We start from the raw sequence: 14,807 nt of genomic DNA, 5'->3' as shown, positions 1-14,807 counted from the left end.
TTAGGGTCATTCTCAATAGGATCCGCGATCACTTGTTCACCTACCAGTGACCGGAGCAGTCTGGTTTTAAGCTTAAGCCAATGCACAACATCCACAAACCTGAGGTGAATGCATAGCACAGAATAACATAATAGTAAAACATATATCTCTACCTTTGTAAGTGTTTTATTCTGGTGCTCATTGCAGCAAAATCCTTTTATTCTGTGAAATCCAGTTGTTGAAGCCTCTCAATCCCAAGGGGCATCACAGTTAGACTGTTGTGTCTTCCCTGTTGCACAGCAGACCTCAGTCTATTTTATGCCAGAGCCTGCTTTGATAAAAAGCACTCTTCATTGGCATTAGTGACAGGTAATCGGGAATGGACTGGCATCAGAAATTAGTCCTGGACTTTTGTCCAGATTGGCACTCCACAACTGACCAGACGCCAGCTATTCTTGTACCCTTCGAACGAACAGGCACATATTACTCCCTATTGACTTACAGTATACGTAAAGTCAAGTATTGTACTCAGGTTTTTGTTTCAATCAGATTCACAATCAATCATTTTTACCAATTCAATTATCTGTTTTTTGTTCCTTCTCTTATTTTGCATTAATAAAAGTGCAGTAATGTAATACGTATGATATATATATATATATATGATAATATATATGATATATATAATACAATGAATTAAGAAACATCTGTATTTTTGCCTTGTCCTTAAAATTTCTAACTTTGTTTTGACATTTTCTGTTGAACTCTGTAGGTTTGCTCATTTAATGGTATCCAAAAACTAAGAACTGATGATAAGCAGAGCAGACCCCAGGGCTACAAAACAATGAATGGAAAAGGACAGCAGCCACCCACTTTTGTCCTTATTGGTAAGTACTGTCATAAACAACCAACATATTAAAGAAAAAAAATGTACATCTAATACACTATTTTTTTTTCCTTCGATCACTAAATAATTAACACAACCAGCTTGTAATTTTTGCATTGATGTAAAAAAGATACCCTTGCAGCTGCTTTGTCTTTCTTCCTCTCCTCGGCTGTTCTCTGCTCCATTGCAGATGCCTTACAAAAATGAATGTGTGAGGGTCTATTGGTGACAAACAGAGGTTTTAGTTCTATCTAAATATCTGTTTATGGCTTGACAGGTAATGTTAACTCCACTCCACATTGGCGTCCTTGCAAAATAAAGCTTAGAACAATTTAGAAAAAAAAAAAAAAACTAAAGAGAAGCCTTCTGTGATGTTGTCTTGTAAACAGCTCTAATCTTTCAATTTACTTTTCGGCACTGCAACCATTGATTAATAAATTATTTGCTGTATATTCTGTACATGACAAGAACTTTTTGTATTGTATTTTTGTCAACTGTTCTGAGGAGACATGCAAAAAAAAATTTTATTGTACTGACCACCGCTTGTACACACTGACCCTGCTGCAGTCACTTGCGCATAAATTGCTAATTTGTTTAACTTATGACTTCCTTTCGCACATGTTTCTCGCTTGCATCGGTGCGGGGTGACCAAAAGTTAGTCTGATCATAGGATTAACAGGTGCAATGAGGATGCAACATGGGCCACTCACGTCAAGCTTCCCTCTCTCTCATAATCTCTTTACGGCTTGTGGCTCAACAGAGCTGCACTGAGTGGTGGGGTTTGTCCCGTTAGTCCCAATGGCCACTCCATCCGTCCAGGTGGTGTAAGATACACCCATAAAGTAACTACTGTAACAAATATCTCCAATTACTTTTTTTTCCCATAACTGTGACCCTACAGTCAGTTGGGACCCCTAGGCTGCAGCCTAGGTTAGCCTACTCATTAATCCAACCCACTAAACTGTATATAATTATCTATATTTTGTTTAATTCAATATACTACTTATTTTCAATTTTCATTCTGTAAATAGTAGTCCGCCCAGAGGGAGTCTGGAATCTCTGCAGATTTAATTTTTTTCTCCAGCCATCTGGAGTTTTTTTTTGTTTTTTCTGTCCTCCCTGGCCATCAGACCTTACTCTTATTCTATGTTAATTAATGTTGACTTATTTTATTTTCTTACTGTGTCTTCTATTTTTCTGTTCTTCATTATGTAAAGTACTTTCAGCTACATTTTTTGTATGAAAATGTGCTATATAAATAAATGTTGTTGTTGATTTTCCTGTTAGTGGGTGATTGCTGGATACAGTGTGTGAGACTTGCCTGGACACCACCAGTTGGAAACCACATCTTTGTAAAACAAACACGTTTATTTAACATTAATAAACACAGGATTACAGTCCTGAACACCACACAATGCACACAGCAAATAAATCACCACAATAACCCTTCTCTTCCTCAGTCCTTGGCCACCTGTCTCCTCCTGGGAGCTTTGTCCTGCTCCCAGCTCTTCGATTGTATGACCCTTTTATTCCCACCCGGATGTGCTCCAGGTGGCTGATGACGACCTTCCGGCAACACTTCCTGGTGTGGCAGAAGTGCTGCCCTTTGCCCTGGAACCACTCCGGGCGTCCTTGGCAGGTTCTTCCACCATCTTGCCGAGTGTGGCGGAAGTAACTGTTTCCCGGGTTCCCTGAGGCTTAAGGCACCCCCTGGCAGTGGCCACGTGTCCCAATGGGTTGGAATGTGTGTGCTCCTCTCCCGTGGTCCTCTCTTAGTCTTGGAAGGTTGCCCCCTCGTGGCCCGGAAGCTATTAATGCCACCTTCCAGTCCTTCCAGACATCCTGGCTGGGTAAGAACCCCAGACATCTGTGACAAGTGTGATACTGGTTAAGTCCGAACATAAAGTAAACTGGGATTTCTATTGGGACTGGTCAGTGTGGCAACTCGTTCATATACCTTTTTTAGTTAGTCCTTACACACCAGCCAAATAAAAATAACATGAACAACCTACAACAAATGAATGATTTTTTATTAAAAAATAAATATTAGTATTTAGATGTTTCTGAGATGATGTGTTCTTACCATAGTCAACCAGTAAATAACCCGATGACTTAGTCTACCGTAAATGCTGTATATACCAGTATAGGTACCATACCGTATGCCAGTATAGGTAATCAATGAATCAATGACTGCGGCAGTCTATGTAATCACACCATATTGGAAATCAATGAGTTGACCAATATGATTATTACATGTGTAGAGATGTGGCTAAAGAGGAAACAAAGTTTCATATATTTATAGCAAAAGAATTGCTAGAATTACCAGATAAAACACTGAACTACAACTCTTAATAACTTAACAGATAGGGGGTTGTGGGGATTAATAGACTGGCAGCATCCGGCACAAAGGCAACAGCCCATCACAGGCATGCCACCAAAACGGGCAATCTGGAATTGCCATTTCACCTAAAACACTCTGGTGTGGAGGGATGCTAATTCAGATATGGGGAAAAACAAGACAACTCCACAGAGCAAAGACCAGGCAAGACACTAGAACACTGCATGCTGGATCAGTGAAATGCTAATACATTTTATTGTCTGAACCTAAGAAATTTTCTGGACCCCTTGTTTATTTCTTTTTAATCTTTATTTAAATATTTTTTATTTATCACATAAATACCTTTTTGAGAGATACAGTGGTGAAGCCAATAAAGTTGCTGCCTCCTTGCTCCAGAGTTCAACACCAGTCCAATCATTGTCGTTGTGGCGTCTACACATTTTTCTTGTATCTGCACGGGTCGTCTTCCTACATCACAAAAACATGGGTGTTAGGTTGACTGACAACAATAATTAAGCCTTAATGCAATGAGTACTGGTGTGCAACCTACTATGGATTGAAGTGCTGTCCAGAGTTGATCCGTTGCCTCGGCCAGTTGTACCAGCGAGAACTGTTTCCTCTAAACTTAAAATTGTATTAAGAATATATTATTGGAAAAACATCATCCTTAAAAACAAATTTAAAAAAAGATTAAAAAAATCAAACAAGAAGCCAATTTGGATGAGACTCCAGGCATATTTTTATTGTTAAGTAATCAACAAGAAATAGATAGATAGATAGATAGATAGATAGATAGATAGATAGATAGATAGATAGATAGATAGATAGATAGATAGATAGATAGATAGATAGATAGATAGATAGATACTTTATTAATCCCAAGGGGAAATTCACATAATCCAGCAGCAGTATAGTGATACAAAAAAAAAACCAATATTCAATTAAAGAGTAATAAAAATGCAAATAACTTTGAATAATGTTAGTGTTTACCCCCCCGGGTGGAATTGAAGAGTCGCATAGTGTGATGGAGGAACGATCTCCTCAGTCTGTCAGTGGAGCAAGACAGTGACAAAAGTCTGTCACTGAAGGTGCTCCTCTGCCTGGAGATGATACCGTTCAGTGGATGCAGTGGATGCTTCATGATTGACAGGAGTTTGCTTGAATGAAAATTGAAATGGGGTGTATTTCGGTAAATAAGACTGTAGTATCGAAATAAAGAATATAAACATTTTCTCTGAAGTTACATAAGTCTTCTGGAAATCAGCGTCTTCTCCCAGACTCCTTCAAGCGATGACCAATCTCCCAGAAATCCCTCCTGGAATGCCCACGTGGGAACCCCTGAAAAGAATGTCCATCAGACTGGAAACCACAAGGGGGAAAACAACCCTGATACCAGCAATTTCTGGAAATGCTCCTGTGCACGGCCCCCTCATCCTTTCACTACATGCATTCCCCTCACCCAAACATCACTGAAATCAGTTCTGCAACGGTGGAATGTCTGTCTAAAACTACAATAAAAACTATATAATAAGGACTAAACATCCATCCTTCCATTCATTATCCAACCCGCTATATCCTAACGACAGGGTCACGGGGCTCTGCTGGAGTCAATCCCTGCCAACACAGGGTGCAAGGCAGGAAACAAACCCCGGGCAGGGCGTCAGCCCACCGCAGTAAGGACTAAACATGTACAGTTTATTACAATGCAACATTCAGTGCATTCAGCTACTTCATTTGAGAAACACGAACACAGACATCATCTTAGTCAATTTGGTCATAGTGCCGCCATTTATATAAAAGAGATCATCCTCTGACCTCAAGGAGCAAGAAACCACTTACCTGAGAGGAAAATGAACTAATGACAGCATTTAACTTTTGTAAGCACTCCTGAGCGATTTCACCTGAACTTCATATGTTCATTACAGACAGTAAAATGTAGTGAAGTGCAGTGCCAATGCATGTGGCTTGCAAGGCTTTAAGTTCCTTTTTGTGGCTGATTTTATAACTTGCTACAAAATTGTTGCTTACGCCGCTACCAGTTATAAACAGAAGACAAGACAACTATCAAGATGCTTCTCTTTTAAAGAGTGTACTTCCGCAGGATTTTGGTGATTTTATTATTTTAAATATCAGTTGTCCAAATATCACTCTTTTTTCTTCTGGCTTTTGTTGTTCATGTTGCTACTGTTGATATAATAAAAAATGTGCAATCAAGGAACATCTAAAATCGTTAACCTTAGTTTGAATATATGTGAATATGTGCCTATATTTAATTCAAGTATTCAACCCTAACCTTTTGGCTAATTTGAACACCCTAGTAATTCTGGGTTTGGCCCAGGTGACAGCACAATATGATATCCTTTCATGAAGCCTGAAATGTCTAGCAGCATTCCTGGTTGAAGTAGAAATTTTAGGATATGACATTCAGACAATGCAGCTATTAGCTAACCAAACTAACCTGTAATCGCATGAAGTAATGGACAGATTCCAATGTGACATGCTGCTAAATCTGAAAAAGCCCAACTATCTACAATACTTGTATCTTGTGTTCTTAACCCAGTCATCCAGAAAAAGGGTCACACAGCAGATGGAGCTTATACCAGCAATCATCAGGTGCAAGGCAGGAACGAGAAATGGACAGGGCACCACTTCATACAAAATACCCTGTACAACTGAATAGTTTACTTGTGGGATGAAAATGTAATATGAAAATAGAAAAGTAAGTATAACATAGCAGCTATAAAAAGATGTGTTGTTTTCATGCTAGACCTGAAAGCTGGCTTTTACCTGAAAACAGAAAGAAAGAGCTGAGTGAGGTATCCAGTCGAATGCTGATGTGACATAAAGAAGCTGAAGGTGGTGTATGACGACAAAGATGGCTCCCTTCCCTTGTGTTGGGAACAGTTGTTACTATCATTTATTTGAACATTACTTTTTGGAGTTAAGATTAAAAAAGATATCGACACAACTGGCACCCATTTAACAGTATTTGGTATCCAAATGTCACTTTTAGAAGCTGCAGGCAGCAGACGCACCTGCACGTCCAGTCCTTTACGGTGATTTCCGTTGCCCAAGTGTGTATAAAAGTCAGGTGATTGCGAGTTTGTCTCACGGCGCTCACACCGCGTGACGTACAGTGGCGCTGGAAGGTGAATTAATAAAAGACCACCGATTGAAAGGTGTCTTGAGAACTGTTGAGAGAGTGCAATATGTTAAAACTCAACACACTGCCCTAGCTTATTGCTTTGAAGATGAAGCAGCGGTTGTCACTGCATCAAACTTAGCAGGTACAGGTACAAAACCGTGTGTAGCTCGTTTGCAGCATTGTATTTTTGGTCAGACTACAGACTTGACTCGAGCTTGAAGATGCTTGGTTAGTATGGCTTATGGCAAGCCGATTTAACATTTAGAGATATCTCAAAATGGATTTTAAGATATCTGGAAATGCATTTTAGATATCTCAAATTGAATTACAGATATCTAAAAATGCATCTATTTTAAGATATCTAAAAAGTATTTTATGATATCTTAAATAGATTTCAAGATATCTTGAAATGATATGCTGTACATTTTGAAATATCTGAAATGCATTTTAAGATATCTTAAATGCAATTCGAGATATCTTGAAATAACTTCCTGTGCATTTCAAGATATCTCGAATACATTTTGAGATATCTCGAAATCACTTCCTGTAACATTTCCTATTCTTTCAATGGGACTTCCTGTCTATTTCGAGATATCTCAAAATGAATTTGAGATATCTTGAAATACACAGGAAGTTATTTTAAGATATCTGAAAATGTATTTGTGATATCTTAAAATGTGAAGGAAGTTATGTTGAGATATCTGAAAATGCATTTTAAGATATCTTTAAAAGGACACTCAATTATTTCAAGATATCTCAATACCATTTTCAGATATCTACAATACAATTTAAGATATCTGAAATACATTTCCAGATATCTCAAAACAGCTTCCTGCTCATTTCAAGATCTCAAATACATTTTAAGATATCTTATAATAAACAAGAAGTCCCATTGAAATAATACGCAGTTTTACAGGAAATGATTTTAAGATATCTTGAAATGCATTTCAGATATCTTAAAATTCATGAAAGGTCAATTTAAGATATCTGAAAATTCATTTGAGATATTTTGAAATACAGACACAATTATTTTGAGATATCTGAAAATGTATTGAAGATATCTTAAAATGTGCAGGAAATTATTTTAAGATATCTCAAAGTGAGTTTCAGATATCTTAACAAGTAAATTACATTTTAAGATAGCTCAAATTTATTTTGAGATATCTCTAAATGTTAATTTGGCTTGCCATAATGGCTCCTAAACAGCACCTCGTACTTTAGTTTGGGCTCCATACCTGTATATACAGCTTGCCTATACTCGGAAACATGCATAAGGAATTTCTTAGGAGAAAATCTGGATTTATAAAACATAAACTTGACGTGGAATTTGACTTAAAGTTAAGTGTATCCTACGCAGACGTTTTTGGTATTGGCATTGTATGCAACCCCAGGCGGAAGGACAACGAAGTGAACTGAAAATCTGGTTTCGTTGCTTATTTCAATGTCATATTCCAATATTCTTGAACTAATCACATCATTTAACTGACACGTTTTCCCAGTATACTGTAGCTGTCCTCAGCAGCGGTTATAACGCCTAACGCATGCTCTTAATGTGAATTGCCTTAGTGTGTAACCTGTCGCTTTTGTTTAAATTAAGTGATAGAAGTGTGTTGTAGGACGGAGTTCTCAAACGTTTCAATCACAGGGGTTACTTACATATTAGTTTAATGTGTCTAATAGGAGAGAAGACAAAAAAACTCACATAGTTGTCTCTTATTAAATAAAACAATTATATATTTTAGAGTCCTGATTAGAAAAAAGTACTGAATATGCATTTATAGACCAACAAAGATAAGAAATTAAAAGTGAACCTGAAGAAAATATGTGTTATTCTTGCCTCTAAATTTGTGCAAGAACAAAAAATAAATAAATAAAGCCAGGTTTTCTCCAGCAATAAATCGTAGATGGCTGCATATGTGTTGTGGGAACACAAAGATCTATTGAAACGTTTTTTCACCTATACTAATATTATGTTCTACTGTATTAAAATTTTTGTTTTAATACTTATGTTCCTTCATGCTATAGAGTCGGTGAGAGGCTTGCATTTGCCTCAATTCTAGGTGGGTTGGACTCTTCGATTGGTTGTTTTTAGTTGGTTTCTGACATTAGTCATGATTGAGGCCACAATGGAAAGAACAGACTTGCATATATATGGTAGTAGTGAATGGCTAAAGTGTGCAAGACAAGCTCGTTCTTTGATGCAGTGATCTAAAAAGAAACTACAGCAGGCCAGCTTTGGTCAGTTGTAGCTTTAAATAGCTGGCTGCTGACAGCTCCATTCGCTGAGCTTCCCGCTCTCTTGAGAGCACAGTGTCGTTAATAATTGGATTCACAGAATAGGGGTCAAGTATCCACATATTGCCATCTCCGAGATCTTCTGGGATGTATTCCACAAATTTCTCAGCCAGCTTTGACCGGTGATGGTTAACTGTATCTTTAATGTTTACATTGAGAGAGTTTTGCAAAATTTCATTTAAAAGAGTAAACATGCCCATCGTCTCCTCCTGAACACATTTTGTCCACAAGGCCAGTTTTCTCTTAAATCCTTCAACCTTGTCAGAATTGAGAATGTTGCTATTTTTTTTACCTTGAACAGATTTAAATGATTGAGCAGTGAAAAAAATATTATCTAATCATTTCCAACCTGGAACATTTTATTTGTGAGAAAACCATGGACTTCTTTTCTCAGTTGAAACAGACAATTCCCGACCTTTTGTCTTGATAACCATCTTACCTTTTTGTGATACAACACCTGGACATGTTCTGATTCCATACTTCTGCACAATGCAGAAAAAAACAGCAGTTCGCAGTTGTCCTTTTTTATGTAGTTTTTACTGTTTTCACTGCGTTACACTGTGTAATTGTGGTGACATTCTATTTAATGACAAACTGTGTGTCCATTTAGCAACAGGTGTCCTATCAAAGACTTGCTTAATGATGCCCACGTGCCTCCTTATAATAGAGGTGGCATCATCACTGCACACTCCATCACCGTTATTCTAATCGTGGTCATTCTCAGTGAAGTATCAAGGCAACAAACACATTCCAAAGCAAGTTGTTTTGGTTGGAAGCTCACCACAGAATGATGTGGCATCTTCAAGAAACTACCACGATACTTCACATACACGAGCAATAAAGATGCATTATTGATAGTAGTGGACTCGTCCACTTAGAAAGAAAAATGTGAGCCCTTTAATTTTTTCCTTAGGCTGCCTATGTATGTGTGATTAATTTGCCTACTTACAGTGTCATTTGAGTGTGATATTGTCAGTAGCTTTTTGCAGCAGCTTCTCCAGTCATCTCCCTGCAGATTATCAGCGGCTGCTGGCAACACCAATTCTTTGGCGACAGTGAAAGCTTCCTTACTCTGTGCCACATGCCTAGCTAACAGACAGCTTGTCTTCAAAGCGCACTTAGACGGTGCTATTCATGATAAGTTCTATGTTAATTAATGTTGACTTATGTTTATTTTTTATTGTGTCTTCTATTTTTCTATTCATTTTGTAAAGCACTTTGAGCTACATTTTTTTGTATGAATATGTGCTATATAAATAAATGTTGATTGATTGATTGATTGATTGATTGATTGACTGATTGATAAGCTTGTCTGTTTCTGAAATTGCAGTCTGTCATTTTTTTGTTAAAAGCTCCACTAGCTTTCCAAATAGTTTGAGGTGTTCATTTTGAAATTTCACTTACGTTTTGAGGGTTTTAGTGCTTTGCTGAAAAGTGTCAGTCCACTCGCAACACACTGGGCCTTTGGCTCAGTGTCCTCACCTCCCTTGTCAAATTCAAATTTAATAAATTCTGGTTTATATTTTCAGATAAATCTTCATTTATTTTGAACGTTGACACTGTCATTTGCCTTACGCTAGTGAAGCTTCTCCATGCGTATCTCACTATCGTGTTACAGAATGTCTCAAAATTTGTAACATTTGGTATGGTAATAGATATGTGAACATTGCAGTAGAGGAGGAATTTACAATTTTTAAATATAGATATATATATATATATCTTTATAATCATTTAATACATTTATCTTTCTTTTTTTTCCTCATGTTTCAAAGAATGGCATCGGTGACCCATTACAGACCAATGGCTCTTCCCGAATGCAGATCTGGGGACCTCTAGAGGGTATTTAAGGCCCACCAGTTTTTCGAAAAGCTGTTGTAGGATGCAAGTGGCGACTCTTTGATTCTGCTTTCATTGTAGACGCACCACTCTAAAGGAGACACAACCCTTTCACTCCCTTTATTCCTCTCCAACTCAGTTTCTCCATCCACTCCTGATCTCTAATATATTTCATAATCTTTCCTGTTCTTTTTTTGTTGCTGTTTCTTTCATTTCCTTCTTTCACCTCAACAGTTACCCCTTACTTTTTATATACTCATACACCTTATCTGCCAACCGCCATCACAGCCAATGCTCATTAATTAACATCTTAACTAGCTAACTGCTTATTTAAAGAAACTTCACGTGTGCAGTTAACGTGCACTGCATTCATTGTCAAGCCCAGTTAATATGCAAAGTAAATGCTAAATTAATTTAAAGCCATTAAAATCTCTACTCAGTGGCAAAATGTATAAAAATTCAAGAATTTTATTTGTCTCACACACACAGTTATACAGGTACAATGTGCCATTAAATGAAAAGCTGGTTCACACCATGATTGTGCAAAACAAAAGCAAACTCACGGTAGAATAAATAATAAAATAAGAAAAAGATTTTAAAAAATTAGCTAAAATAAAATTAGCTAAATTAATTTAAGTTAAGTTAAACTGTGAAAAACTGAAACAGTAAAAAGTATAAAGGATTCTAATGGCCTGAGGGTAAAAGCACCTCTTGAGTCTTTCACTCTTTGCCATTAAGCTGCACAGCCGCTTACCTGAATTGAGCAGGCTGAACAGTCTGTTGCTGGGGTGGGTAGAATCCATAATTATTTTAATTGCACTGGTCCTACAGCGCAGAGAGGGCACTGCCAACCTTAAGATGCACTCTGCTGAACACACCAGTCTCTGCTGGGCTTTGCAATCTCGGACTGAGCAGTTCCCAAACCATGATGTGCAGCTCTGTCTTAGGATGCTTTCTATGGTGCTAGTGTAAAAAGTTTTCAAAATAATCGATAAGACCTTGAATTTCCTCAACTGTCTCAGGGGCTAAAGGCACTTTCTTACATCTTTTACCTCTCTTACCCACTTTTGGTTCTGTACATTACCACAATGAATTTTAAATGAAACAACTCAGATGCAGTTGAAGTGCAGACTTTCAGCTTTAATTCAGGGCGTTGAACAAAAAGATTGCATAAAAATGTGAGGCAACTAAAGCATTTTTTTAACACAATCCCTTTATTTCAGGGGCTCAAATAATTGGACAAATTAAATAACTAGACATATAAAATGTTCATTTCTAATACTTGGTTGAAAACCCTTTGCTGGCAATGACAGCCTGAAGTCTTGAACTCATGGACATCACCAGATGCTGGGTTTCCTCCTTTTAATGCTCTGCCAGGCCTTCACTGCAGCGGCTTTCAGTTGCTGTTTGTTTGTGGGCCTTTCTGTCTGAAGTTTAGTCTTCAACAAGTGAAATGCATGCTCAATTGGGTTAAGATCAGGTGACTGACTTGGCCATTCAAGAATTTTCCACTTATTTGCTTTAATAAACTCCTGGGTTGCTTTGGCTGTATGTTTTGGGTCATTGTCTATCTGTATCATGAAACGCCGCCCAATCAATTTGACTGCATTTAGCTGGATTTGAGCAGACAGTATGTCTCCGAACACCTCAGAATTCATTCAGCTGCTTCTGTCCTGTGTCACATCATCAATAAACACTACTGCCTCCACCGTGTTTTACAGATGATGTGGTATGCTTTGGATAATGAGCTGTTCCACGCCTTCTCCATACTTTTTCTTGCCATCATTCTGGTTGAGGTTGATCTTGGTTTCATCTGTCCAAAGAATGTTTTTCCAGAACTGTGCTGGCTTTTTTAGATGTTCTTTAGCAAAGTCCAATCTAGCCTTTCTATTCTTGAGGCTTATGAGTGGCTTGCACCTTGGAGTGCACCCTCTGTATTTACTTTCATGCAGTCTTCTCTTTATGGTAGACTTGGATATCGATACGCCTATCCCCTGGAGAGTGTTGTTCACTTGGTTGGCTGTTGTGAAGGGGTTTCTCTTCACCATGGAAATGATTCTGCGATCATCCACCACTGTAGTCTTCCGTGGACGTCCAGGTCTTTTTGTGTTGCTGAGTTCACCAGTGCTTGCTTTCTTTCTCAGGATGTACCAAACTGTAGATTTTGCCACTCGTAATATTGTAGCAGTTTCTCGGATGGGTTTTTTCTGTTTTCGCAGCTTAAGGATGGCTTCTTTCACCTGCATGGAGAGCTCCTTTGACCGCATGTTGTCTGTTCACAGCAAAATCTTCCACATGCAAGCACCACACCTCAAATCAACTCCAGGCCTTTTATCTGCTTAATTGATAATGACATAACGACAGACTTGCCCACACCTGCCCATGAAATAGCCTTTGAGTCAATTGTCCAATTACTTCTGAGCCCCTGAAATGAAGGAATTGTGTTAAAAAATGCTTTAGTTGCCTCACATTTGTATGCAATCTTTTTGTTCAACCCCACTGAATTAAAGCTGAAAGTCTGCACTTCAACTGCATCTGAGTTGTTTCATTTAAAATTCATTGTGGTAATGTACAGAACCAAAATTAGAAAAAAGTTGTCTCTGTCCAAATATTTATGGACCTAACTGTATACTTAAAGGCACTCCCATACATGATTGCTGAAAGTACCATTTTATAAGTTATATATTATACCTTCCTTTGGGTAAAGGTGTCTGCTAAATAAATAATAATACTAGAATGAACCATTGGTGTTTGGACTGATAAAGTGGCACACTGCTGTAGAGCCCCACAAAGTGTGGCAGCATTGTAATTCTTGTGTAATACTGCACAACATCACAAAGACACCTGAGACAGGCCAAGATATGTATGATGGCAATTCAAAGATGTTTCGATATTGTACATTGAATTTAAAGAGACTTATATGTATGATAAAGCATGCATACATTGGCAAATTCATTTAATTTTTTTTTTTAAGTTTCAATTAGAATTTTCTTAATATCTGGCAGTTATCCGCATACAGCCTACATCACTTCACACAGTGTACTGGCGGCGGCGTGGGCACTGCATGATGGTATAATTACTGCTGCTGTCTCTACTCTGCTGCTTTTTTTTTTTTCATTTTTCTTTTATTTGTGACTCCCTCAGGGAGGCAAACAAAAATATTTTCTTGCATTTTTCCATGTTACTCAGTAAAACCTCAAGTTCATGCATACCTTTTTTTGTTGTTTTTTTCCCCTCTGTTCTTCCATGGTTTCTTTTGAAGACATCACTCAGGAACATGGACACATTTCTAGGTGATTAAATAGTGAATATTAAAAAAAGGTGTTTCTACAGCATATATGCTAACTGAGTGGCAGTGGCTAAAGGTGCGAGTGCGAGTGCAGTTATAAATTGATGTGAAATATATAATGGAACTTGGTGTGGTATGTGGTTTTATAAATTCATTTTTTTGTGTGTTCTTACTATTTATGCCTTTTGAGAGCAAGTGAAACTTTAGTATGGAAGCTAAGCAATGTTTTATACTGGAAGCTCATGGTGTTTGGTCTGCTGGATTTTTTGCTTGAAGAGCATTTGGAGTAGGCAGCAGCCATAGTCGTGCAATGTTTAGGAGTTTCCCCAACTCCTAACTGGTTTATTATCTGGGGTAGCCATTTTATGTTTGCTGTATCGTTTTTCTTTGTGTAATTGGGAGTATGAAAGTCAATTTGGGTACATTTTCTCATTGATTAATGGATATTAATGTGTCAGCCCTAGAAGTGACCCATTGTATTTCAATTGTGCTGCAGATTTACCAGGCTGTTTTTGACTTGCAGAGTTTATGCTGCAAGTGGGGAGTATAGACATGCAAGGCCATCTTTCTTAGAGTTTTTTAAGGCTTTTGTAGTAGGACTAAAGATGAACAGACACATGTTTCTTGTTTTGTATTTTCTTCCATTGGCCCTCATTTTGTACGGATCTGCAATTAAAAAGCCCTCTATTTTAGGCTTTGTTAATGGATGGATAGATAGACTGTACTTTATCTGTCCCCAAGGTGAAGTTCAGTCATTTATAGAGGGTGACAAAAAATGACAAACAGCTTCCCCCAACACACAAGCATTACAAAAAAGAAGAAAAAAGCTTTTGAATAATAAGAGAGCAGTGACAGTGAGGCATTATTAAGGCTTATTTCTGTAGGTATGGTGAGCCTCGGTGGTGTTTCCTGACACTTGTCTATTGAATAATCCACTGTACTGTATCATAGAGGATGTCCAGCTTTGTTTCTAATGTCGGGCATTTTTGTTTTCATTGTCTCCTCTGCCACTACCTTCAGGAGGTACAGAGACTGAGAGCCT

General features: G+C 37.8%; 1 protein-coding gene across 1 annotated transcript in view; it reads left to right on the top strand.

Annotated features, from left to right (window-relative positions):
• The first annotated feature begins 735 nt into the window (after window positions 1-735).
• The window catches only part of LOC120518095, a 40,135-nt gene continuing 26,063 nt past the window's right edge, over window positions 736-14,807 (top strand). Inside the window, exon 1 of the mRNA XM_039740700.1 lies at window positions 736-863. Within this exon, the coding sequence (XP_039596634.1) occupies window positions 825-863 (39 nt within the window). The 5' untranslated portion in view covers window positions 736-824. The remainder of the gene's footprint in view (window positions 864-14,807) is intronic.

Source organism: Polypterus senegalus, chromosome 1 (genome assembly GCF_016835505.1).
Source record: "Polypterus senegalus isolate Bchr_013 chromosome 1, ASM1683550v1, whole genome shotgun sequence".
NCBI classification, from domain to species: Eukaryota; Metazoa; Chordata; class Cladistia; order Polypteriformes; family Polypteridae; genus Polypterus; species Polypterus senegalus.
The sequence above is the reverse complement of the archived record's forward strand: the minus strand, read 5'-3'. Positions and strand labels throughout refer to the sequence as shown.